Here is a 26,856-nt window from a genome sequence, read left to right as displayed (position 1 = left end):
CTATATAACACTATGGTTAATTGCATTAAAACTATTGTATATTCAAACCATGGTTAATCAAACCTTTCTCTCAACTCCCCGACTGTCACTGTGAAAAAATCACTGCAAGGCAATCAACCTTTATTTTAATTACGTTATATTTATTATTATAAGTAGTATTAAAGCAAATATAAAGAGTGGAAACAGGAAACAGGATGGGGAAAACTGGGACAAAAGGCAGATTAGAACAGCATGAGAAAAGTACATCCACACTACTTTATTGGAACAACACTAGGTGGTGCAGTTTGTCTTCAATTACACATAGTGCAAATAGTCACTACATAAAGATATACATTAAAAAGAAGACAATTCTTTAAAAAGTTGTTAAAGAAGTAAAAGGAATGTTCTGGGTTCAATACAAGTTAAGCACAATCGACAGCATTTGTGGCATAATGTTGGTTACCATAAAAAAACAATTTAAACTCATCCCTCATGTATATATAAAAAAAAATCGGTTAGAGTAAGTTTTACCAACAGTACGGTGTTACCACATTACAAAGTTTAACGCCGTTATGCTGTCTTGACAAAAAAGGTGTAATACTGGTTATATAACTTTACACAGATAAGGTCACTAAGTGATTTTATTACACTCAAATGTTAACATATGTAACAATATTTACGTCTTGTGGCTATACTTTTATACTTTTGTGTATTTTAATGTTTATGGACTGGTCCCATTCACTTCCATTGTAAATGCCTAGTGTAACTGCGATTTTTGCTTTTTCAAAATAAACAAGGGACAGGTCAACATTATTTTTTAAGGTAATCAACATTTTGCCCCAAATGCTGTCAATTGATCTTAACTGTTCTTGAAGTTACTAAAGAACTAAACTCATGGATGACTCACAAAAATGAAGGAGAGCAGATGCAAGTCTACTAGATAACTCAGCTCTAAAGATTTTGTCCAGTTGTTTGTCCAGTTGCCTGTTGATACACAGCAGCTTTTAGATTAAAACAATCAATCTCTCTTTTATCTTATTAAATATCTACTTCAAACATCCCCATGTCCACAGTCACCTTATAATAAAACATGGTCAACAATTGATAAATCTACAGCTCACACTACAGTACTATAAGGACATCATTAGACTTCATTAAACATGCACACAGTTCCCTCCATATTAGACGGTTTAGAGTTTTCAGATGGTCCAAATCCGCTTCAGTGGCCCTCAGCGGACATATTATGAAGGCACAGACGGGCACAGCATTCTTACCCAGTTTTACCCTTGGGCAAACACAGAGTGGCAGTGGCCGCAACATGCCCGGTCATTCAACCCTGAGAGATTGTGGCTCATGTCACTGTCACTTAGACCTTTTCTGTGAGTCACTATGTTGGGGAGACACTCGCTGTCATCCAGGGGTGAGAAAGCATTTGGGTCCAGACAGATTGAGGCTGTGGCATGGGTTATACAACATGCCCCTCCCCAAGGTGTCCTGAACATCCCAAACTAAACCTCATGTGCCCTCTGAGTGCACTTCAACTAGGAAAGAACTCTGCAAATATGCACCAATAATTCAACACTGTAAAGCCATACCAGACTCACTCAGACTTGATAAGCTAGCAACAAACTTTGAAATTAAGTGATTTCATTGGTGCTATTAAGTCTCATTAGTCACCTCTTCACCCAAAAATAAAAAATTCTGTCCTAGTTTTCTGCTCAAACACATAAGGACATATTTTAAAGAATGTTGCAATCGCTGATTTCCGTGCAGGTAGTTGATAGTGACTCACTTTAATGCTTAAAAAAGCACCCAAAAGTGTCTTAAAAGTAGTCCTGTGATCATTCTGTATGACAAACAGACAGAAATTTAAGTTAGTCTCTCTCAAATTAAATGAAATCAAATCATTGACCAACTTAAAAGTCATTATCAACTGCTATTGTATGGAAATCAATCATCGCAATTTTTTTTTTTAAATATATCCTTTTGTGTTCCGCAGAAGAAGAAAAAGTAATATGGGTTTAGAACGACATGAGAATGAGTAAATGACAGAATGTTCATTTCTGGGTGAACTACTCCTTAAAAATTGGTCATATACTACACTGTTTGCAGCACTTCTATTTCCTGAGGTCCACTTAAAATGTTAGTCAAGATTCCTTTGGCCAAAACCCATGTAACTGGTATTAATTTAGTTTCACATGATCATTATCTACTCACTCTTTGAGCCTTCGAATGAGTTAAACAGGCAGTTTCTGCTACTATACGTTTGAAGACAATCTTACTTTACATGAAATCAAAAGTGATCTCATTCCAAATACAAAAAAAGGTTTTTGTAATATTTTTTAAAAATAATAACAGTAAAAACTTGCTTCTCCTCTACAACTACTTTCAGATGACTTCACAAATCCCCATTACTTCTCAACTCCTCTTTTCCAACCACCTGACTCCATTCTGATATGTAACGGCCACTTTTTATGATCCAATCTGTTCCTCTATATTGTTTCTCATTGCAAACCCTTTCTTTTCTTTATCTTTACAAAAAAACCTTATGTTTTGATTATATTTCATCTCTAAATCAATTTCTCAATAACAGAAACTGGCACACTGTCCCCAAGACACACAAAATATAGCAGTTCATTTATTCCAGTGTCACTTGGCGTCCTTCCTTTCATTTTATCACTGCAGTGTCCCGCTCCAGTCCGCAGTGTTCAGTAACTTCAGATTCCCTCCTGTTTCCTCTACACTCCTTTCTGCTGGCTGATGAGATTCTTTACTCTGCACTACTGCACTCTGCCACAAGCCAGACATAAACATGCTTGCAAGAGATGACCCAAAATCACAGGGGTGTTTACATCATGGGCCTGTCCGCATCACTCCTGCAGTCTATTCATCATGGAAAACAAACCTCCTACAAGGCCAGTGTGCCTTTGTCTTAAGATATAAGAAGACAATGACACTCGTGCATGTGTGTATACGTATAAATGGTGGGGTTCAAATGTCCACTTGTGTAAATACGTAATATTATTTAAATATTATATATCATTTAATCCTGTTTTTCAATACAAATTATAATATCAGCATAACAATTTGGGTGAAAAGTTTAAATGAAACACACTTAGGCTAGTATTTGTTATGTCAACCATTTGCTATATTGACAGCATGCACTTGAGCTGGCACAGATTCTACAAGTTTGTGCAAAACCTGATGTTATCCCAGCATGATTTGAGAATGTTCCAAAGAGCATCTTTTGTGCTTCGATGCATGGAAATCTTTTGTACAGAGGAGTTAACATGGTAAATGTTACAAATCTTTAATATGAATAGTGACCTAGAAATAGAACAGAATTTTAAATATATCTTCTACATTCTACCTCAAAACTTTTTTTGTTTTAAAGGTTTCAAAAATACTAAACCCCCCTAAAACTCCCAATTCTTGAATTCCAAATCACTGTGGACTTTTGAACACCACAGCATGTGTATATAGACTATATATGTTAATGTTCTCCTTATTAATGTAGTACAAAATTTAAGAATTCCAAAACCATGTTCCCCAATACAAAAACTATCACAGCATTCTATATTACCTTCCAACTGAGAAAGGATCAAGTCAATCCAAGACAAGTGAACTTGCCTAACAACTATTATTTGAATCCATTAGCATGCGTATGGTGAATTGGAACATGTGACCACAAGGCAAAAGTGATAAATGTGAGACAAATTGACCACAGTATAGGACACTACAGAGGACAGTGTGCCTACAGGGGACAGAATTGACCCAAGCAGCAGTTGAGGAAGCAGAGTGCAATCAGATTGAGCTGATAGAATATGAACTTGCCTGCCCCCCCTTGGGTTGGTACTTGATGTTGTCGATGGAGCCGATCTTGGATTTGACGTTCTTGAGGTCAGGCAATGGCTGGTTAAGAACACGCAGCTGTTTAGGGGTTGTTGCGGGTGATTTCGGAGGTGTGCGGATGATGGCCACTTTCTTCTCCTGGGACAGCAGGCTGAGAGATCTGGGGGTGCCTGGGGTGCGAGGTGTACCCGGGGTACGGCAGGAGTAGCTGGGAGGGGTGCCAGGGGTGATGGCCATGGAGCCGGGCGTGCGTGGTGTGGAGGTGCCACTGCGGGCCGAGCGGGACCTAGCAGACTCTGTGCCTTTAAAAAACAGAATTAGGATTTCAGGTTAAATGCAAGGAATTAACCAAACAAAAAGTACAGCACAACCTCACAAAACATGCAATGAGGTCCAAAAATCTGAGGCCACATTAAATATCTGGGCCCGTATTCACAAAAAATCTTAAGGCTAAAAGTAGCTCCTAACATGAAAATTTAGGAGCAACTCTTAAAAATTAGGGGCGTGTCACTAATAATTCTAGGACTCGTAAAATTTTCATCTGATCTAAGAGTAATTCATGAAGCTTTTTAACACTAAAAGTAGCTCCTAAACCCACGACAGCTTAGAAGTTCTCCTGAGGACTTCTAACTCCTGAAGACTGACTCACAAACGATCCAAAGCGTGTTGCTGTAAACAATCCACATTAAAAACTATTTGTGCCATCCATCAGCAGGGATGCACGGTCGTTTCATTACATCAACACAGGATGAAGAAATGTTTATCAACCAAAAAAAAAAAAATCTATTTATCTATCTATCTAGCTAGCTAGCTAGTCTACTCTATAATAATGTACAGATTTTGCTGTTTAGGAAGAAAATTGGTACTTTAATTCACCAAAGTGGCATTCAACTGATCACAAATTATAGTCAGGACATTAATGATGTAAAAATCTGCACCATCACTTTTTGAAAAAAGTAATTTTTGATCAAATCTAGACAGGCCCCATTTCCAGCAGCCATCACTCCAACACCTTATCCTTGAGTAATCATGCTAAATTGCTAATTTGGTACTAGAAAATCACTTGCCATTATATCAAACACAGTTGAAAGCTATTTGGTTCGTTAAATGAAGCTTAATATTGTCTTTGTGTTTGTTTTTGTGTTGCCACAGTATGCAATAGACTGGCATGTCTTAAGGTCAATATTAGGTCAAAAATGGCAAAAAAGAAACAGCTTTCTCTAGAAACTCATCAGTCATTCATTGTTTTGAGGATGAAGGCTATACAATGCTTGAAATTGCCAAAAAACTGAAGATTTCATACAAAGCTGTACACTACAGTCTCCAAAGACAAAGGACAATTGGCTCTAACAAGGACAGAAAGAGATGTGGAAGGCCAGATGTATAACTAAACAAGAGGATATGTACATCAGAGTCTCTAGTTTGAGAAATAAACGCCTCACATGTCCTCAGCTGACAGCTTCATTGAATTCTACCCACTCAACACCAGTTTCATGTACAACAGTAAAGAGAAGACTCAGGAGTACAGGCCTTATGGGAAGAATTGCAAAGAAAAAGACACTTTTGAAAACAAAAAGTGGGCAAAGAAACACAGGCATTGGACAAAAGATAATTGGAAAAGAGTGGTATGGATCTTAACCCCATTGAGCTTCTGTGAGATCAGCTAGACTCTAAGGTGCGTGAGAAGTGCCCGACAAGACAGCCACATCTATGCCAAGTGCTATAGGAAGCGTGTGGTGAAATTTAGTATCTGGACAAACTGACAGCTAGAATGACAATGATAAAACTGTCATTGCTGCATGTGGAGGATTTTTTGATGAGAACTCTTTGAAGTAGTTTAAGTTCTGAACATTTTTTTTTTTTATTATTATTATTTTTTTTCAAATTGTAATAGTAGTTTTGGTAACACTTTATATTAGGTGGTCTTAACTACTATAGGTAGGGTTAGGGTAGGATTAGCGGTTAGAGTTAGGTTTTGGGATAAGGGTTGTGTTAGGGTTTGGGGTAAAGTTAACAGTGTAACTACAAATGTAATTAAATACAAGTACTTTAAATGTAATTACAATGCAACAACATGTATGTACATAATAAGCACATTGTATCAAATGGTTAAGTACACAGTAGTTAAGGCCACCTAATATAAAGTAGGTCAGTAATTTTTCACGTTATTAATGTCCTGACTATACACTGTGATCAGTTGAATGCCACTTTGGTGAATAAAAGTACAAATTTCTTTCTATAAGAGCAAAATCTGTAGAGTATTCCAAATTTTGGCTGCCCGTGTGTGTGTGTATATATATATATATATATATATATATATATATATATATATATATATATAGGGTGACCAGATTCCTTCTTGTGGAAAACGGGACAGCCCCCTCCCAGCAAAAATTAAATTGATGTATCCTTGCCTAGGCACAGATCAATGCAAAGTAGAGGGTGCATCCACATTAGTAACTGTTGTCACCTTGAACTTTTCACTGGCAGCAATTTTTCTCAGTGTGCGCTCATCTTTCAAGAGTTTATTGTAAAATGCAGAGCAGTCCAAAATTAAGACGTATGAAAAGCATTGCCTTCATGACTGTTACACTGAGTTGAGATTTATCAGGTGTCCATGCTGCGTTCATTAATGAGAACACACGTTCCACAGATGCAGATGTCCCAGGCAGGCATAAAACAAACTCCACGACCTTGGCTAAGACTCCGAAGTTGATGATCTTGCTCTCTAGCTCACGAAAAACGTCTGTCCATCTCTCAGATATGGCCATCTTGTTTATGTTCCACTCAGTGATGCGACTAGTGACAATGTTTTTTGCGCAAGCCCACTCATCAAAGAGCGTGGTTTCACCAATTAAACTGAGAGCGGGGATTCTGGAGTAGAAGTGTTCGAGGCTGCTCTAAATGACTTTCCACTCTGAGATGTCTCTCAGTAGGGCCCACTCAAGTTTTTATGTGTTCTCCAATGAGCGGCTCCAATTTTGGAGGTAATCCACCGATGCTGAATAAAAGTTTCTGACTGCACAAAAGAAATCATCCGCTCGCATGTCACCAGCTTCAACCAGGGCATCCAACTGCTTTTTAATGTCAGAGGGTATGAATGATTCCTCCAGCCTGGCCTGCAAGAATTTTCTCAGGTCATGAATGCACAAAGCTATGGCCATGCAAAACAGAATGATAAGCAAAAAATCCTTCACTTGCGTGCACCTTGTCAGATTCTGAATTTTGCTTCACAAAAAAATCGCCTACACTTGGTGCACGATGTCGGTGCGGTCTCCATGGGCGATGGAAAAGCGAGCTCCTCAAATCTCACACCTCACTTTACTAGGCTCTGTCTGTGACTCCTTTTTTAGAAATGTAAACTCTTTTTGAAGATCCTCATTAAATGTACATGCATGCTTCCTTCACTTTTTTGAAGCCGCAATTTCATCTGTGTGCTCTTTCAAACTGACTCTTCAATCAGTTCACTAACTGGATGTCTATTGATAGGGGATTGTGATAGGATAGTTTAATCCAATCATGTACTTCAAATAACACGGTGTGATTTTACTGGTTTTACAAGCTATATCCTTGGTTATCTTTGATTAGAATACTCACGTGACTGAGAAAGCCACATAGGTGATAGAGAAATTTTAGGAGAGGGGAAATACGGGACAAAGCACGATTTTTTCAGAATAAGTCGGGACACTAGAAAAAGTGCTTAAATACGGCACTGTCCTGGGAAAAACAGGACGTCTGGCCACCCTATATATATATATATATATATATACAGGTGCATCTCAATAAATTAGAATGTCGTGGAAAAGTTCATTTATTTCAGTAATTCAACTCAAATTGTGAAACTCGTGTATTAAATAAATTCAGTGCACACAGACTGAAGTAGTTTAAGTCTTTGGTTCTTTTAATTGTGATGATTTTGGCTCACATTTAACAAAAACCCACCAATTCACTATCTCAAAAAATTAGAATACATCATAAGACCAATAAAAAAAAACATTTTTAGTGAATTGTTGGCCTTCTGGAAAGTATGTTCATTTACTGTATATGTACTCAATACTTGGTAGGGGCTTCTTTTGCTTTAATTACTGCCTCAATTCGGCGTGGCATGGAGGTGATCAGTTTGTGGCACTGCTGAGGTGGTATGGAAGCCCAGGTTTCTTTGAAAGTGGCCTTCAGCTCATCTGCATTTTTTGGTCTCTTGTTTCTCATTTTCCTCTTGACAGTACCCCATAGATTCTCTATGGGGTTCAGGTCTGATGAGGTTGCTGGCCAGTCAAGCACACCAACACCAAGGTCATTTAACCAACTTTTGGTGCTTTTGGCAGTGTGGGCAGGTGCCAAATCCTGCTGGAAAATGAAATCAGCATCTTTAAAAAGCTGGTCAGCAGAAGGAGGCATGAAGTGCTCCAAAATTTCTTGGTAAACGGGTGCAGTGACTTTGGTTTTCAAAAAACACAATGGACCAACACCAGCAGATGACACTGCACCCCAAATCATCACAGACTGTGGAACCTTAACACTGGACTTCAAGCAACTTGGGCTATGAGCTTCTCCACCCTTCCTCCAGACTCTAGGACCTTGGACAATGAAATACAAAACTTGCTCTCATCTGAAAAGAGGACTTTGGAACACTGGGCAACAGTCCAGTTCTTCTTCTCCTTAGCCCAGGTAAGACGCCTCTGACATTGTCTGTGGTTCAGGAGTGGCTTAACAAGAGGAATACGACAACTGTAGCCAAATTCCTTGACACGTCTGTGTGTGGTGGCTCTTGATGCCTTGACCCCAGCCTCAGTCCATTCCTTGTGAAGTTCACCCAAATTCTTGAATCGATTTTGCTTGACAATCATAAGGCTGCGGTTCTCTCGGTTGGTTGTGCATCTTTTTCTTCCACACTTTTTCCTTCCACTCAACTTTCTGTTAACATGCTTGGATACAGCACTCTGTGAACAGCCAGCTTCTTTGGCAATGAATGTTTGTGGCTTACCCTCCTTGTGAAGGGTGTCAATGATTGTCTTCTGGACAACTGTCAGATCAGCAGTCTTCCCCATGATTGTGTAGCCTAGTGAACCAAACTGAGAGACCATTTTGAAGGCTCAGGAAACCTTTGCAGGTGTTTTGAGTTGATTAGCTGATTGGCATGTCACCATATTCTAATTTTTTGAGATAGTGAATTGGTGGGTTTTTGTTAAATGTGAGCCAAAATCATCACAATTAAAAGAACCAAAGACTTAAACTACTTCAGTCTGTGTGCATTGAATTTATTTAATACACGAGTTTCACAATTTGAGTTGAATTACTGAAATAAATGAACTTTTCCACGACATTCTAATTTATTGAGATGCACCTGTATATATATATTGCTGTCTGTCTTAGCTGAAAAATAGCTGTTCCCTGTCTACCAATCACTGAGGGCGATTTAAAAGAGCACATTAATAAAACATGACATCCTCCATAGCAACAAGTTCAACTCCGCTTTACTCTTATCTTAAGATTTCCTTACTAAAACGTGCGTTTAGCCGTTTTGTGAATAGGTTTTAAGCAAAAACTCCTAGCTAGGAACTCTTTGGAGAACTCCTAGTGGTAAGATAAAAATCTTTGTGATTACAGGCCCTGGATTTTTTCATATAAACATGGAAATAATGTTTTAGGATTTTGAAAAATATTTTAAAATGAAGAAGAAATATTTAAGATTCTTCACTTTTTCTAGTTTACCAAATTAAGTTGATATTGACCATGCTAACATTGTACAAAATGCCACATTTCCTTGCTTCCACTGAAGCACACAAAATGCTCTTTGGAACATTCTCAACTCATGCTGGGATAACATGGATCATCAGGTTTTGCATAAACTAGTGGAGTCCAAGCCAGCTCGAGTGCATGCTGTCATTGAAGCAAGACAGGGACATACCAAATAGTAAGAAATTCTGAAATGTATGTACTTTTCACTCAAACGGTTATGCTTAAAAAAAAAAAAAAAATTATTACATTTGAAAAATTCTAAATAAAAGCATTTTCACTAGTGGTCTCAGACTTTTGGACCCCACTGTATGTGAGAATGACTTGCATATCAGTTTACATACATTTTCTTACATAACAAATAGATGATGATGACAAAAAAAAAAAAAAAAGGTCACATAAATGTAGAAAACAGATTTAATGGACATGAACAAATCAAAGAAAAGTGATCATACAGTACATACAAAACTGAAAAACGGTGGAACGATGTATGATGGGCTCAATGTAAATAAAATGTATAGCAATGCATATGAAAATTATTCATCCTCCTTATACTTCTTCATTGTGTTAGAGAACCTTTAAAGATGAGGGGTAAACAGTTCAAAAGAGTACATGCAATACCAAAATATGTTCAAAAGGGGTGAAAAAAGTATATTGACTTTGTAGGCTCATACTGACTGTATCCTCATTGAGAACAGCAGGTGTGAAAGATGAGGATAAATAGGGTAAAGAGTGAAATAGTGGGGACAAGTACTCTTTACCTGTCATGCTAGCAGACCTGCCTTTCCTGTGCTCTGCTTTTACTTCAGTATGGAATGCTACAGAATAGAGAAGCGGGAAGGAGAGGAAAGAGAGGGCTGTGAATATATAGTTAAAGAGCCTGCACAGACTGAAGTAGAGACTCTACAGATGTCCCATATCCCGGATATTGAAAATACACCTGATTGGAGCAAAAAGTGAAAAAGTGGGGAAAGAAACCGAGGAAAAGATAGAGATTGAAACAACAAGAAAGATACAGAAAAAGGGGCAGTAGGAAGGTATATACCTTACAAAGGTAGAAATGTGTCAATTTTGCTATAGCATTTAATGTATACAGCTGTGGATATATTTGCAAGGCTTATCAGTATAGGCAGTGCTGGTACACAGTGCTGGTACTGATTACAAATTACATGAATAAAATTGTAGCCAGTAATGTTATCTATTGAATTACTTTTCCAGGTAATCTAATCAGATTGCTTTTAGATTACCTTATTCTTGTTTGCTGGTACCATTTTGACAATGGATCAAAATATGAGAATTGATATGATTTGTGTGTGTGTGTGTGTGTGGGGGTGTGTGTGTGTTTTACTCGCTAGTTTAATTTCGGCATTATACAGTTTTTCTCAGTTGCTTTGGTACATTTCTCGAATCATCCTTAACATTTGCAAACCAGTAAGTGCATTTCTCGAAACAATTTGTACAAACAGCACCACACAATGGATTGCCTGTAAAAGCCTTTAACTTGCTCAAAATCCTTAGTTTATCTCTCAAAAGTAAATATTTATGTCAATGAACATATTAGTGCCATCAGAATGGCAAGTCCTTGTGTCATTGTTCACAAACAAGATAGTCAAAATGCTTAGCCATGTTGCCAATATAACAGTGTACTCTGTCAGTATTTCCTGATGTAAATTATGGCTATGGTTTGGATGACAATGATTGAAAATGCACAAGGCTGCACTTTTTCTGTATGGCATATATCAATTTCAACAGTACAAAGTTACACATTACTGTATGTTGGATATTGATTGCAATGGATTGGACAGAATTCACATTTATGCTTTTACTGTTGGTCTGTCAACAAGTTACAGTACAATGTCATTGCGATACAGAAAAGAAAAAGACAAGACTATTTTACAGCACAAAGGGAAAAAAATACAATCGATTCAGGACACATTTACAAAAAAAATTCTATAGAAATGTATAGAAAATATGCTTGACAGATTATGACAACTGGTTCAACCATTTTGCATTTAATGACTTATGCAATGAACTAATGCCTAGATGTTTGGGGGGTAAGACTATTCAACAGAGAACCAGTATAATATATTTTGATCAACATGACATAAGCAATTGATAATGTAGGAAAAAGCAAACAATTGTACATAATCAATTTCATGAATGTACCAAAGCATTGGTAATTTGTTCAAAAGAATGAGAAATTGCTTTTATGATGTGCACAAGTGACTAGATGATGAGGAGGTTGAACAAGTAGTTTTGAGAATTCCAATTGTGATCTGAGAAATGTACCAAAGTGACTAAGAAAAACTGTAAATGGCATCCATGTGTGGTAACAGATCAGACCAGTTATATTTGTGAATCAGTGTCTCAAAAGTTGTTAGAAAAGCAAAATTGCATTCATGTACACGTACAAAAGCAACTGGTGAAACTAAAGCTAACTTTACCGCACTTATGCACTTGGTTCGGCATTTAAGCGTGGATTACTGCTCCAACTTTAGTGTAATAATGGCTAGTATCAGGTTTGTGTGTAATTACAAATCCTTGATTTTTGTAATCTGATAACCTAATCCAGATTACATGTAATTGTACTACCCAGGGCCCCGTTTCCCAATAACGATCAATCTTAGTAGTTAAGAGCATTTTCTACGAGCAATTTTATGAACATTCGTTATTTTTACGTGCGTTTCCCAAAACTGCACTAAACATGAACATGCAAGGATGCACTGTCACTGTCCATGTGCTGTGCTGAAATGTGACCGTATAGTGCTGTTCGTCATTGTAACTTATTTCATTAAAATTGAAATAATATATTGTAAAATATTTGTGCATCATTTTACAATCATTTGTAATTTACCTCGCTAAAAAAATTTTCTCATGCTCGGTAGCAAGTTAATGATTTTTTTCTTCTCTCTCTAATATTAATTTATTAATTTTTCTGCATCAATCATGCCACCACTTTGTTGTTACCAACTAGTCCACACAAATACTTTTATTTGTTTACTAATTAACCTATTCATCCATTTAGACTATCTATTTTATGCATTTTATTATTAATAATATTATTAGTCTTGTCTATTAAATTAAAATAAGTAAAACACATATATCCTGATATTAAAGTCTCAGCATAAAGTGTAGCTATTGGTATTTAAATTGCATGAAGTGTAATTTCACAATTGTCCTGCAGGTGTCTGCATAAGTACTGGTTTACGTCAATAAAGTTTCAAATGAAAAGAAAAGAATAATCATATAAAATGAATTTTTCAATTGTAAAATATTTAATTTAATGGATTATCTACAATTAGGCATAACCACATTTTTATTTAATACATGAATCATTTTTTCATTGAATTACCATTAACAATACCATAAGGTCATACCACCCACCCATCAAGAAGTATGGGAGAGGGAGAGACAGGGATATAGAGAGAGTGCCTCTTACATGTGGGCCTGCGTGGTGCTGTGGACCCAGAGCTGGTAATGGAAGTGGAACTCTCCTCATGCTCAGCTGTGCGTGAACGGCGGGTGAGGATGGAGGCTGGCCGTGGCAGGGACGACCTCTTCTCCGGGCTCCGAGAACCACCATCCTGAGGACAAAGTCATTTATCCTGTCAGAATTGTGGTAAACTAATGTTGCGTTCAGGTGTTGGAATTACTGTAATTACGAGAACTTTTTTCTCTATGGCAACGGTTATTTAGTTATTTTACATGATGTAACAGTGGTCAAGTTGGAGCTTTCATTTAATTTTCCGTTTCAAACTTGTAATTACAAGTTCTACGAAGCCATGAGTGGTTCTAACATGTTGGAATCTCGTAGTTACGGTAATTCCGACATGATGTAAACACAGCATTATTCATAATTGAGTTAAGTTTACACTTCAGTGAAGTGGCTTAAGTATTCTCTGGAAAGATTAGTTCTAATCATGAGCTGAGGAAAATAGTTATTCTAACCACCTTGCTCCCTGCTTACCTTCACTACATGTATGTTTAGTGATTCTTGTGGGCCCGCTGAAGAAGGGCGGGGCTCATAAAGATCCGCCTCAACCAATGGGCTCTTTTTATGGGCTAAGCAGGCTGAGTTTGGCCGGGCTGGCACCAAGGCCGCTGCCCGCATTTTAGAGGTGCATGGTATCTTTGTTAGTGTTGTAGGGTTGGAGGTCTATGATGAGAGCATGATGAGAAATGGAAAGGTGAATGATTTATGCACAAGGAAGAAAACAAAAACATGAAAATATGTAAGGAATTATGATGAAACTAAAACATGAGCAGAAAATGATATGAAATTTGGCATGACGCAGACCAAATAAAATGACATTTGAAAATTTGACCACAGATTAGGGGATTCAAGGGCAATTATTGAAAAAGTTAATGGATGAACAAAAGAAGGTGGACATGTTTAGTTTCTTTGAATATTGTGTTAGTACATGGGCAATGAAACTTCTTTAAGTGACACAGAAATGTATCACTTTCAGAGGAATAGTTCATGCAAAAATGAAACTTCTGTCATCATTTACTCATCATTACCTTCATGTTCATACACATATGCTGTTATTTTTTCCATGGTACACAAACAGAGAAATTCAAAAGAATTTCAAACAATTCACCCTTTGTGTTCCCCTAAAAAAATAACAGCATGTACCTGTAGGTCTGCAACAACAACATGAGGGAGTAAATAATGTCCGTACTGTAATTTTGGGGCAAACTATTCATTTATGGTTAAAAGAAATAATAATCCAAGTGAACTTGTAAAATGAACATAATACAGAGGAGATGGGATGTATAGACAATGCAAAAAAAGCATACAAAGGAACTGCATGAACAGACTCCAAATTCAGCTCGTCATTTAGGTACAGTACTGTATGTCTTTATTATTTTTATTAGGGAATTAGGCATTACTTGAAATATGAACATTCAACTAGATGACTGATCTTTCAAAAACCTACTAATCAGGTCATTGCACACTTGAACTGGCACCTTTATATTTTTTTCTAACAGTAAAATCGAATGTAAAGGTGCACTTACAGATGCCCGATCTCTGGAGTGCCTGGCCACACTGAATGGCAGTCGCCCATCCGCAGACACTACGAGATAAAGAGAAATGGCCATAAAAAAAAATCAATTCATACTGCGGCCATGACTACTGGATTATATACTTTCTAATAAAAACAAACATTGAACAATTATTTTAGACAAGCAAAAAATCAAGCATTTAAAAAAAAAAAAAAAAAAGATTTAATCGTATACTTAATCCTTAAAAATTTATAAATCACATTACCACTATTGGCACGGCATAGAAGGTACTCCACTGTTGTAATTGAGTTATTTATGGCCAAACTGGAATTGATCTTTACCCACAACTGAAAGTTATTAAGCAAATGGAAAGCCCTGCTCTAAATCTACTTGCCACAGAATAACAGAATTCGAAAATTACAAGATACTTTTTAGGAAAGTCCAATTGGGGCACTGCAGCAATGCATATGATGTCTACCATAAATTAAAGCACAATTCCCATTCAGCTAACAGTGGAACTTCATTATGGCACAGTTAGTTCTTCTACTCTAGACAGATGGAGGCCATTTCTCTTAACCGACAGCCCAGAACACACTCAAACCACCAGTTGCCTGGCAACCAGTGCAATTGGTCCCTGAATGTAGGATTTAACAGAATAGGAACGTTACAAATGGAGAGGAAATAGTGATGACTGTATGCTGCACCTCATAAATTGTTTAAAATATTTAAGTCAGAAGGATATCCTTTAAAATTAACCCACTCACACACTCACGCATACAATGACTGGAAGCACCACATTTCACAATATTCAATATTAAGCACTATATAGAAAAGAAAACCAAGTGTGAATGAGCGTGGAAATCAAAACAAAAGGTCAAGCTATGAGAAAATAGTAAACATGGAATAAAATATCTGTGAGCCATACAAATACTGCATGAGTATTTATACAACTTTTAATATAAATAAATAAATAAAACAAAGGCAAAAAAGCATAAAATAGAAAAATTAAAATGATAGATAAGTATCACTCTTAAAATGAAATGCAAATGCCCATGTTTGCCAGCCACACTGCACAACTGCTCCTTGTGACAGAGATCACCTGTGGGTTTCCGCTTAACACACGCGTGGTGTTGGGTAGGCCTAGGATGCCTTACGGTAGTCTTTAAAACACTTTTCCGGGAAGGAGAGAATGTCTGAATATCAGATTTTTTTGCGAGCTCAGACTTCTTAATCACAGCTACAAGAGGAAGACACAGAGTCAAGGACAGGCACAAAAGCAGTAAAATTCAGGACAATGGGTGACATGATATAGTCACTCCCCTCAAATCATTTAACATTGACATCATGAACAAAACTTTTACTTGCAAAGAGTGAGTGATAATGCAGTTTGTAGTGTGTGAAATGTCATATGTCATAATTTATTAACCCTTATGTTCAAACCCATATGACTTTCTTTCATCTGTGTCAAACGAATGTGGAGGTTAGGCAGAATTACAGCCTCAGTCACCATTTACTTTAATTGTATATATAAAGATGCAATGAAAGTGAATAGTAACTGATACTGTCAGTCCCTAATATTCTGCCAAAGAATGCTAGTCATGTGGGTGTGGAACAACGGTGAAGACTGAATTTTCATTTTTGAGTGAAATATCTTTTTAAATCTGGCCTTGTGTTGTCTCTAAAAGAGTATAAACATGAAAAAATACTGTAAAAAAAAAAAAAAAAAATCACAATACTGTACAAAGTTTCAAACATGATACATGATACCTAAGCAAAGTTGAAATAAACATTCGATTTTAAACTTTTAACCTGTTGAAAAACATGCATAAGGCTATAGGAAACTTCACATTCATAAAAAAATAGAAATCACAGAAAACTATTTTATGTCAATCCAGCAACAGAAACCTTTTTTCTTTTTCAGCTCTTCCTTCTGGATGGGTACCGGCTCCTTGCGAACAGGTCTGCGTTCAGGTGTGGTAATTCGTCCTTTGGCCCTGCCGCCCTTAGTCCTGTGTTTGACCGGTTTCTCTGCAGATGGTTTCTTGACAGGGCTCATCACTATGGGCAGAGGTTCAATTTTCTCTGTGGCCATGCTCTTATCATCATCTGCAGAGCACAGGAGGTGAAACAGGCAAGCAACTCTTTTACCAGCCTGTGATCATGGATCTACTCTGAAATCATACATGGACCTTCACAGACAGTGAAATGATAAAATGACAAACAGAATTGTGTGACAAACAGTGTTTCAACTTCAATAAACCTAAAACATAGATATGAAGTTTACAGACACTCCTGAGAAGTATTGCAATTTATTGATCTCATTTCATGCATAATAGACATTAAAACCACACCTTGAGTGTCCACCCAGGAACTGTCTAAGATGGAGTCATCAATGGTAGTTTCGTCTTTGTAGTCATCATAGCTTTGAGTTGGAGCCTCACTCTCTTGTACTTCTATCTCCTTAACTGGACATACAGGAGATTCAACAGGTTCTGGGACATCTAGGATTTCCTCCAAACTTGCAGCCTCCATTTCGACTTTTTGTGCTTTTTCCACAGACTCTTCCTCTTCTTGGAGGAGTTGTGGAGGTTCCTCTTCAGAGGGGGCAGAGAAGCATACACTGTGTCCAGAGACTTCCCGCTCATCAATGGTCTGCACCACTGTGATGAAGTCATCTTCTACTGTAACTACAGACTCAATTGCAGCTCGAGGCTCAACAGTGTCCTCTGCTGCCTTGGCCCCTTCCAAGACTTCTTCTACTTCTTCTTCTTTCTCGACAACTTTAACCTCCTCTTTTTCTACAGCAACCTCAGCTGGCTCAGTTTTATCTGCCACTGGCCTCTCCTCCAAATTTGAAATCAAAGCTGGTTTTGTTTCTGGCTCAACCTCCTTAGGCTCCTCAGCAAGCTCCACCTCCTCCTCTATTCCTTGAGGTACTGCGGTGGCACATGGAACCTCTTCTGTCTTTGAAGGAGCTGGCTGAGGTTTCTCCTCCACAGTTTTATCTTTCTCCACCTCCTCTACTCCTTGAGGTACTTTGGTGGCACAAGGAGCCTCTTCTGTCTTTGAAGGAGCTTGCTGAGGTTTCTCCTCCACAGTTTTATCTTTCTCCTCAACACTTTTATCTTTCTGTTTTACCTCCTGTTCAGAAGGTCTTTCCTCTCTAAAGTATTTTTCAAAAGATCCAACAGGAGATAATCTATTAGGGTCTGTTTTAAGAGCCTCTTTCTCTGCTGGTGATTTAGGTCTCGTCAGCATCTCCTCATCTGTGGCACTTTCTACTGAAGATGCTGGGGATGGCCTAATGGGCCTTGCAATCCTGTCCTTTGCAGCTCCAGTGAGCTGGTACGCATCTTCTGCATCCACCTCCTCATAAGCTTCTTGGTGCACAAGGTCTGGTTTATTCTTCACTTTCTCTCTAAGCTCCTGGAGCTCTCTTTCCTCCTCTACACTCAAAGGCCGGTCCTCCATCTCCAACTTGCGTATTTGCCTCTCATAGTCGGCTATTTCAGCTTCAGTTTCAGCTGCAAAATTAGTACCTGCATCAAGGTCAGGCTTGGTATCCTCCAGGGTTACAGTCACCTTTGGTGTGATGAAGGTTTCGGCTTGTTTGTCTAACTGTCCTTTATCATTGTCAGATAAAGTTGCACTCTTGATGTCTCTTGATAAAATATCAAACTCGTCTTTCTTTGTCACAGTAGTACTTTCTCTTTCAAAGGAATCTTCCTCCCTGTTCTTTTCTTCCTCTAGTTTTGCCTGTGGTGCGACAACCTCTGTTGTTGTCAGATCCTCAGCCAATAAGCACTCCTGTCCACCTGCAACAAAACCAGTTTCCTTTTCCTCTATCACAGTGTTAAATATTTGAGAAGAAGAATCTATTGGACTGTGCACATCAGCGGGAGATGGCATAGGACCAGAATATTCACTAAAGACACAATACCCTTGCTCCTCCATCTGTATCTCTCTCTTTGCAGCCATCTGACTTTGGTCACCTTTAAACAAATTTGCTAAAGAATCACTCACAAGAGAAGACATGTCCATAGGGACGGACTTCCTCCTCATAATCTCTGGGTCTGTGCTTTCTGATGTCAGCCTTGATCTACTACCTGCCAGGTCAAGCATTTCAGGTAGGTCTGGGGCCATGACTGTGCCGTTATTGTAACAGCACTTAGAAGGGACAGGTGATTCTGGGGACTCTGCTTGCAGACTTGTCTTTACATCACTAACTGTTGCATGGGGAGGTGAAGGTGATGGAGCTGTGGCAGAGGCAGTTGTCTCGAGGATCAGAGGAGGAAATTCAGGGAGCTTCTCTACTGAAGGAGTGGTGACAGGAAGGTAATCGGCAGATTCATCAAGGCTCCCACTGGTGTGAGACAGGATGTCAGAGGCTAATGGAGAAAAGTTTCTGGGACATTCTTGGGCTTCACCATGATCCACTGCCCCAATGGTGATATTCAAAGAGTAGCTTCTTTGCTCTAGAGCCAGTTTTCCTGGAGAGAGCCTGTCTACTGGTGATGGGGTCTTCAGTGTTTCTGCAGTACTTTTTGGAAAATCTGCCGTGACTTCCAAAGAGTGTGTTTGAACCAGGGTGCTATAGCTGATTTCAGGAAGTGGCAGGTTACCAACAGTGTCCTTTTGCTCTTCTGATGTAACACTAAGCTCATAATACCCTTCCTCTTGAGACCTGGCAGTATCTGTCTTAATTGTAGTGGTTTCAAAATAAGCAGACATTCCAGATTTGTCCTTAACTTCCACTTCTTGTTCATCAGGTTTCATTGAGGCTACTATTTCCATTTGTTTGTCTTGTTCCTGTCCTGATTTTACCTCTTGTATATTGCTAGAGTCATGTGTTTCAATTGAAGGCTGAATCACAATACCACTTCGACTATCCAGCATTTGAGTTGGAGACTCGCAAGTTTCTTTGGCATGACCCTGGCCACTTGGAGGCACTTCAAAATCCTCCATAGGGTATGTTTGACCAAAGGGGCTTTCTGGCATATCTGTGTCTCTGGCAAGGCTTTGGTAAGACGGGAGATCATCTAGATGCACTGCAGATTCAGTGAAGTCCATGCCAATGGGATCTGCCCTCTCGCTGTCTGGCCTCTCTTCTTCCATCTTCACAGCTGAAAGCAAATCTCAAGTAGTCTGCATTGTATTGCATCACTATTAATTCACAGTACAAGTATTTGCCAGGCCAATCACCACACAGACAGGCAAAGCTCTTAGTCGAATGAACTTCCATTTCCAAAAAGCAGCAGCCGAGATGAGACACGCATACCAATTCAGTGATGGAGTGATGGCATGGGTATGACAGGACCAGCATGCAGACCCAGAACATTTAATGTTGGGAGGATGAGGTCCAGAAAATGAGGATGGAATGTCCAAAGAGGTGGTCCAAACATGGTACTGAAATCAGTACCCCAGCAGAAAGATGGAGTTGCTGATATAAAGACGTCTGCCAGATAAATATTCAGTGATTATGGAAAATGTGCAAAATGTTATCACCATTAAGCTTTTCATTAGATAATTTAATAGTGGTTTGTTAGATTCAAAATGTGTGGCCTGCACTGTTTGATTAGAAGCTGGTTGTCAGGGACCAATTATGTATAAATTATACTTTATCATTTGGCTGATTGTAATAATAAGCTGACTTAGTCTTAAAATGTCACTATGAGACAAATACATTTTTAATTATTCACTGATTTATTTGCATTTTAAATAATGAAAAGCATTTGAGAACAAAGAAGGTTCACACAAGTAACCAAGATGAAATGACAATGCTTTGAGAAAAAAACAATGAAAATGTACAAATTAAATGATACTCAAATCAAAAATCTTTGTCTTTTCAAACCCAAATGTCTTTGAAAACAAAGAAGAACACACTGATTCACAGAAACAGAGGATTCTCACCGAATCCCTTTTAAACTAATTTTGTTTGGAGTAGGGCTGCAACTAACGATTATTTTGATAATCGACTAATCTAACAATTATTAGAACGACTATTCAACTATTCGGGCGATTATTGCAATGATTAATCATTAGCTCTTCACAGACTGTTCAGCTTGTGCCCCGACTTAAAAGGTTGTATTAAACATGCTTGATAACAATAAAGAGGACAAAATCATCTTTTAAAAATACCTCTAAATGACATTCACTGAATTAAAGGAAAAAATACTTTAATTCAGTAAAAAATTCACTGCAAAAATTCTTATTGTTATCAAGTGTTTTGTCTTGTTTTCCATTTAAAAGTGTCTAAAAATCCTAAAAACAAGATACATTTACTTGAGAAGCAACATATAAGATATTTAGACTTGCTTTAAGAGAATTTATCTTAAATATCAGTGTATTTTATCTTGGTTATACTTCTACAAGTGCATTTAAGACAAAATATACTTATATTCAAGATCTATTCTCTAAAAGCAAGTCTAAATATCTTATATGCTGCTCCTCAGGTGAATGCATATTTTTTTAAAGGATTTTTAGATATTTTAAAATATTTGTCTTTTTAATATTATATTCAACATTCTCATATAACAATTGTTTCTTCTGCAGTATAGCTGCTAAAGTAAATGTATGTTGTTTTAAAGGAGTTTTAGATATGTATATCGGAAAACACACCAAAACAAAAACAAATCAAAAACGTATTTTTTTTGCAGTGTATAATGGGGTGAAGACTACCCTCTCTCACCTTTTTGCAGTGACACATGTATTATGATACAATAAGTCACAAGCCATCATTTTATAATCTAGCTGCATTAAGTGCACGCACTCAAGGGATGATCGTCCCCGCGACAGAGTGTGCATCAGCCGGGTGCAGTTTCAATCTCTCCCCCTTAGATCAGAACATTTCGCGCAACTCATAGAAGAGTTTCGGAGTTTGTAGTTATTTACATGACCTGCTTCCTTATTATTTTAACTTTTAAGCTATAACACATTAAATATAACTGCATTAAAGATGTAACGCCAGGGTGTTTCCTTTAAAGATGCTCAACGAAGTTTTGCTTAAGCGGATCGACAGCTCCGGCTCCGCTTATTCCACAACGAGAGTGCTTCTGTATTTACTTATTTTGTATTTTTGTATAATTCCCTCATACTTTGCGATCTACATCACCTGAAGCTGTTTGGACAGTTTAGAGTGCATCTGGACTGTGAGCTGTGTTTTCTTCCTCTCCTCAGTCAGGCGTGAACTGCAGTGCTGCTCTCATGCGCCATCATTAGAGTTTCATGTGATGTCATGTTACGTTAAATGAGATCAAACGGCTATTCAACAAAGAATTTTTTTGTCAACAATTTATTATTGTCGATTTTGTCGATAATGTCAATTAATCGTTTCAGCCCTAATTTGGAGCATGCAGCAAAAATCAACAATACACTGGCAATGTAGCTGGCAAATAAAAGACACCAAGCAATGGATGACAATTTATGAAAGAGGTCAACCTAGCAGCAATAGCATCAATCGAGAAATAAGCAGTAGTAAGGTTTAGAAAATCTTCATTAGAAACAGTAGCTAGCAGATAGCGGCTGCTCTGGAAAAAGTGTTTAAGCAGAAAGAAGAGTGAAAGGAAGAGAATGACAGACACACATAGCTCTTGCCACAAAAGCCGGTCACCATCAAGCCAGTGTTGCCTTGCAGCATCAGCAGATAGAGGAGATATTTGAGCCATTCACCTACATTCCCTTAGAAAGCTCTCACAAGGCTTTCACTTTGCTTTTTTTGTAAAGGGAGAGAGAAAACATGCAGGTCGTGAGAAGGATGGACACACCTTCTGCAGGGCTTTCTTGCCCCCCTGCATCCTCAGCTCTCCCATTAGGGGCCTCGTTGGCAGCAGTCCCTGCCTGTGTGTGAAGCACAGCCTCGGCCTGCAGGCTGGGCAGAGCCTGGGCCTCACCTATGACCTCTGCCCGCTCTAGGAGCTCAGATGGGGGTTCCTGCTCAGGCTCCTCCCCACTCCACTCATCCTCCTCCTCCTGTTCCTCTAGAGCTGCTGCTGTTGCTGCGGTTTCTGAAGTCTCCTCCTCTTCCTCCTCCCCAGCTGAGAGACTCTCTATGGTCTCCTCTTCTTCATAAAGAGGGAGACAAGTGGAAACATCAAGACTATAGACAACACAGACTTGGGTTACTAGGGAAGAAAAAGATGGGACACTTTCAGCTCTTTCAGTTATGAGGACATCTCAAATGACAGTTTTTCAGTATGTTTAGGGAGGAGTTGTCTCTGTCCTTGAGTTGAATTAGTGGTAGATAAAGGTGAATACAGAAGACGGTCATGCAATGAAACACTCCATCAAACAAGATTCTAATTTAAGCCAGCAAGCATTTCTTCCTTAGCTGCCTCAATATTTACAGCTTATTTTATAGCAAATAATTTACTAGCTTGGTAAATAAATTTTGATATCTACAGTATTAGTAATCTAAAGTAAAATCAATCAGGAAAGAAGAATATAGTTACAATGGTCCCAAAAATTATTTAGACACTTAAGCCACACTAAGAAATTAATTAATTTCATTTGATATATTTCACAAAATATGAAACCAAGTGGCATCTGCAAACAAATTATGTTAGACCTTCTCTCAGAACTAACTTTTCTTAGTTATTTTTCCTTTTTCTCAGCCATATTTGCAATTACATTTAACTAACTGGTATAAAGTTAATATTTAGTGAATGTATAAAGTTATTAACCCTCAAGTTTACACAGCTGTGCTAGCCACCAGTGTAGTTCTTCACATTAACTATGGCCATTTTCCACTTCGTTTGACAACCAGAAAATGTCCACATACATTTTCATGTTTATTTTGAACAGTATTGTTTAAAACCTAACAAACATTTTTGGTGAAATGTTTTGCTTAAAAGGTGTGCACTTTTGGTATCTTTCTTTAAAAAAAAATAAAAAAGTAATTTGGTTTGATATTTTATTCCATGCAATGATAATAAAGTGTGGCTTAAGTGTCCAAATACTTTTCGAGGACACAGTATTCATTTCACACAATTCCAAAGAAAGAACAATGTTAACGTTTATGCCAAGTGCTCCATATCAGCTCCTTCATTTGTTCAATTTTAGTCTTGAACATGAAAAAATTACTTGCACACAACACTTCACAATGCATTGTGCAATTGCACTGTCACTGAGACAGAATGAGAGGCGCAGCAGCATTCCTGAGACATAAGAATGAATATGAAACCAGAGATGCAGAAATCCTGCTCAGAACAAAGTGTGACTGCTTATGATACGGTAACACTTTATTTTGATGGTTCCTTATTTGACTATACAGTGGTGTGAAAAAGTGTTTGCCCCCTTCCTGATTTCTTATTTTTTTGCACGTTTGTTACACTTAAATGTTTCAGATCATCAAACAAGTTTAAATATTAGTCAAAGATAACACAAGTAAACACAAAATGCAGTTTTTAAATGAAGGTTGTTATTATTAAGGGAAAACAAAATCCAAACCTACATGGCCCTGTGTGAAAAAGTGTTTGCCCCACTTGTTAAAACATAACTTAACTGTGGTTTATCACACCTGAGTTCAATTTCTCTAGGCACACCCAGGCCTGATTACTGCCACACCTGTTCTCAATCAAGAAATCACTTAAAGCTAGACATCGTGCCGAGATCCAAAGAAATTCAGGAACAAATGAGAAAGAAAGTAATTGAGATCTCTCAGTCTGGAAAAGGTTATAAAGCCATTTCTAAAGCTTTGGGACTCCAGAGAACCACAGTGAGTGCCATTATCCACAAATGGCGAAAACATGGAATAGTGGTGAACCTTCCCAGGAGTGGCCGGCCGACCAAAATTACCCCAAGAGTGCAGCGACGACTCATCCAAGAAGTCACAAAAGACCCCACAACAACATCCAAAGAACTGCAGGCCTCACTTGCCTCAGTTAAGGTCAGTGTTCATGACTCCACCATAAGAAAGAGACTGGGCAAAAATGGCCTGCATGGCAGAGTTCCAAGACGAAAACCACTGCTGAGCAAGAAGAACATTAAGGGTCGTCTCATTTTTGCCAGAAAACATCTTGATGATTCCCAAGACTTTTGGGAAAATACTCTGTGGACTGACGAGACAAAAGTTGAACTTTTTGGAAGGTGTGTGTCCCATTACATCTGGCATAAAAGTAACACCGCATTTCAGAAAAAGAACATCATACCAACAGTAAAATATGGTGGTGGTAGTGTGATGGTCTGGGGCTGTTTTGCTGCTTCAGGACCTGGAAGACTTGCTGTGATAAATGGAACCATGAATTCTGCTGTCTACCAAACAATCCTGAAGGAGAATGTCCGGCCATCTGTTCGTGACCTCAAGCTGAAGCGAACTTGGGTTCTGCAGCAGGACAATGATCCAAAACACACCAGCAAGTCCACCTCTGAATGGCTGAAGAAAAACAAAATGAAGACTTTGGAGTGGCCTAGTCAAAGTCCTGACCTGAATCCTATTGAGATGTTGTGGCATGACCTTAAAAAGGCAGTTCATGCTCGAAAACCCTACAATGTGGCTGAATTACAGCAATTCTGCAAAGATGAGTGGGCCAAAATTCCTCCACAGCGCTGTAAAAGACTCATTGCAAGTTATCGCAAACGCTTGATTGCAGTTGTTGCTGCTAAGGGTGGCCCAACCAGTTATTAGGTTTAGGGGGCAATCATTTTTTCACACAGGGCCATGTAGGTTTGGATTTTGTTTTCCCTTAATAATAATAACAACCTTCATTTAAAAACTGCATTTTGTGTTTACTTGTGTTATCTTTGACTAATATTTAAACTTGTTTGATGATCTGAAACATTTAAGTGTGACAAACATGCAAAAAAATAAGAAATCAGGAAGGGGGCAAACACTTTTTCACACCACTGTAAGTGACTTATCAACTGGCTTGCTATAGCTAGTAAACAGTGTTTCAACAAACTTTCAGTAGACTTTCAGTAGCCTGTATATAGATCTTTATTAATGACCTTTTAATGAACTGATGTTCTCAACAATAATGTAAGTAGGTCATTAATAGAGATCTATATACAGGCTACTGAAAGTCTACTGAATGTTTGTTGAAACACTGTTGACTAGCTATAGCAAGCCAGTTGATAAGCTGTTATTTTGCTGCTGTTATACAGGCTATACACATCACAAACACATACAACAGCAAATTCGTGTCAATGATCAAGTGATGGGGAAAGGACCTCTTACAAAACAAACACAGATGGGATTTGTGACAAAACTCAAGTACATTGCAGCCTTTGTAAAGTGGAATTTATTAACCACAGAATCACGTCTTCAAGTCTTAACTGGCACCTAAAAGCCAAACATACAAATGGCAATAATGAGGGATCACTGTGGTAGGACAATTACCGATTACCAGACAATTCAGATAAAGTATCATTATGTGGTCAGTGCCAGCTCTAAAAGCAGAACAAGACATTGGACGTGTTCAGAATGGCATACTACTAAACTACTCTTGCTATTTCTGCCATACATAGATACGGCAAAAGCAGTAAGAGTAGTATGGGTAGTATGCCATTCTAAACTCACCTATTCTCTGCAGCACTTTTCATGTGGAGTTCAAAGTGGCACTTGACGCTGGATATCAAGTGGATAGTCACATCCTGCCAGCATATAAATATTGTGGAGAGTGAGGGTTTAAGAGATTTAATGCATATTCAACCTATGGGGACTAGTTCTTTTATTTATTCAACCTCTCACTTAGACATTGGGAAACATTTAGTGTTACTTGAATTACTACAATTTTAGTGCATTTTTATCTTTATAATATGGAAGGCTTTGTTTGGAAAATGTTAATAAACATTAATGTTACATATTGTTTTGTTTTCTTTCCTAAAAAGGAAATAAATGTGTCCTAACAGAAAAAGAAGTACTGTATATATAGAGTAGATTTTCAGCACTTTCCAAATCTGCCATTAATCATGATTTATACAATGAAAAATCATGTTATTAATCACAATTAAATAATTTAATCGACTGACAGCGCTTTTAACAACATGTTGTTATTTGAACAACCAAACAGTATATCATTACACTGATTTAAAGGTGATGTGAGACACTTCCCCTACCCAGTTTAAAGGATAGGTTCACCTAAAAATGAAAGTTCTGTCAAAATCCCCGTTATGTCAGTCCAAACCCATATAATTTTCTTTCTTATGTGGAACACAATGAATTTCTCAGTCTGTGTTTTTCAATACAATGGTGGAGGATAGTACCTCACTTGAAAAAAGGCATAAAAAAGGAGCCAAAAATATAATTTACGTATTCCAAGCGATTCGTGCATCATATCACGCCAAGTA

The 26,856-nt window shown here is 38.0% G+C and overlaps 1 protein-coding gene across 2 annotated transcripts in view; it reads right to left on the bottom strand.

The window, feature by feature from the left end:
- Positions 1-26,856, bottom strand: part of LOC127446933 (microtubule-associated protein 2-like) — a 155,108-nt gene that overhangs the window by 13,453 nt on the left and 114,799 nt on the right. The window contains exons 8-16 of one of the 2 annotated variants that reach the window (XM_051708277.1): positions 22,338-22,634; positions 16,926-19,697; positions 16,480-16,680; positions 15,674-15,811; positions 14,587-14,645; positions 13,535-13,723; positions 13,007-13,151; positions 10,329-10,385; positions 3,814-4,133 (exon numbers count right to left, since the gene is read on the bottom strand). In XM_051708277.1, coding sequence (XP_051564237.1) covers positions 3,814-4,133; positions 10,329-10,385; positions 13,007-13,151; positions 13,535-13,723; positions 14,587-14,645; positions 15,674-15,811; positions 16,480-16,680; positions 16,926-19,697; positions 22,338-22,634 — 4,178 coding nt within the window. The remainder of the gene's footprint in view (positions 1-3,813; positions 4,134-10,328; positions 10,386-13,006; positions 13,152-13,534; positions 13,724-14,586; positions 14,646-15,673; positions 15,812-16,479; positions 16,681-16,925; positions 19,698-22,337; positions 22,635-26,856) is intronic. The other variant, XM_051708278.1, reaches the window with a different exon arrangement.

This window comes from Myxocyprinus asiaticus, chromosome 10 (genome assembly GCF_019703515.2).
Source record: "Myxocyprinus asiaticus isolate MX2 ecotype Aquarium Trade chromosome 10, UBuf_Myxa_2, whole genome shotgun sequence".
NCBI classification, from domain to species: Eukaryota; Metazoa; Chordata; class Actinopteri; order Cypriniformes; family Catostomidae; genus Myxocyprinus; species Myxocyprinus asiaticus.
The sequence above is the reverse complement of the archived record's forward strand: the minus strand, read 5'-3'. Positions and strand labels throughout refer to the sequence as shown.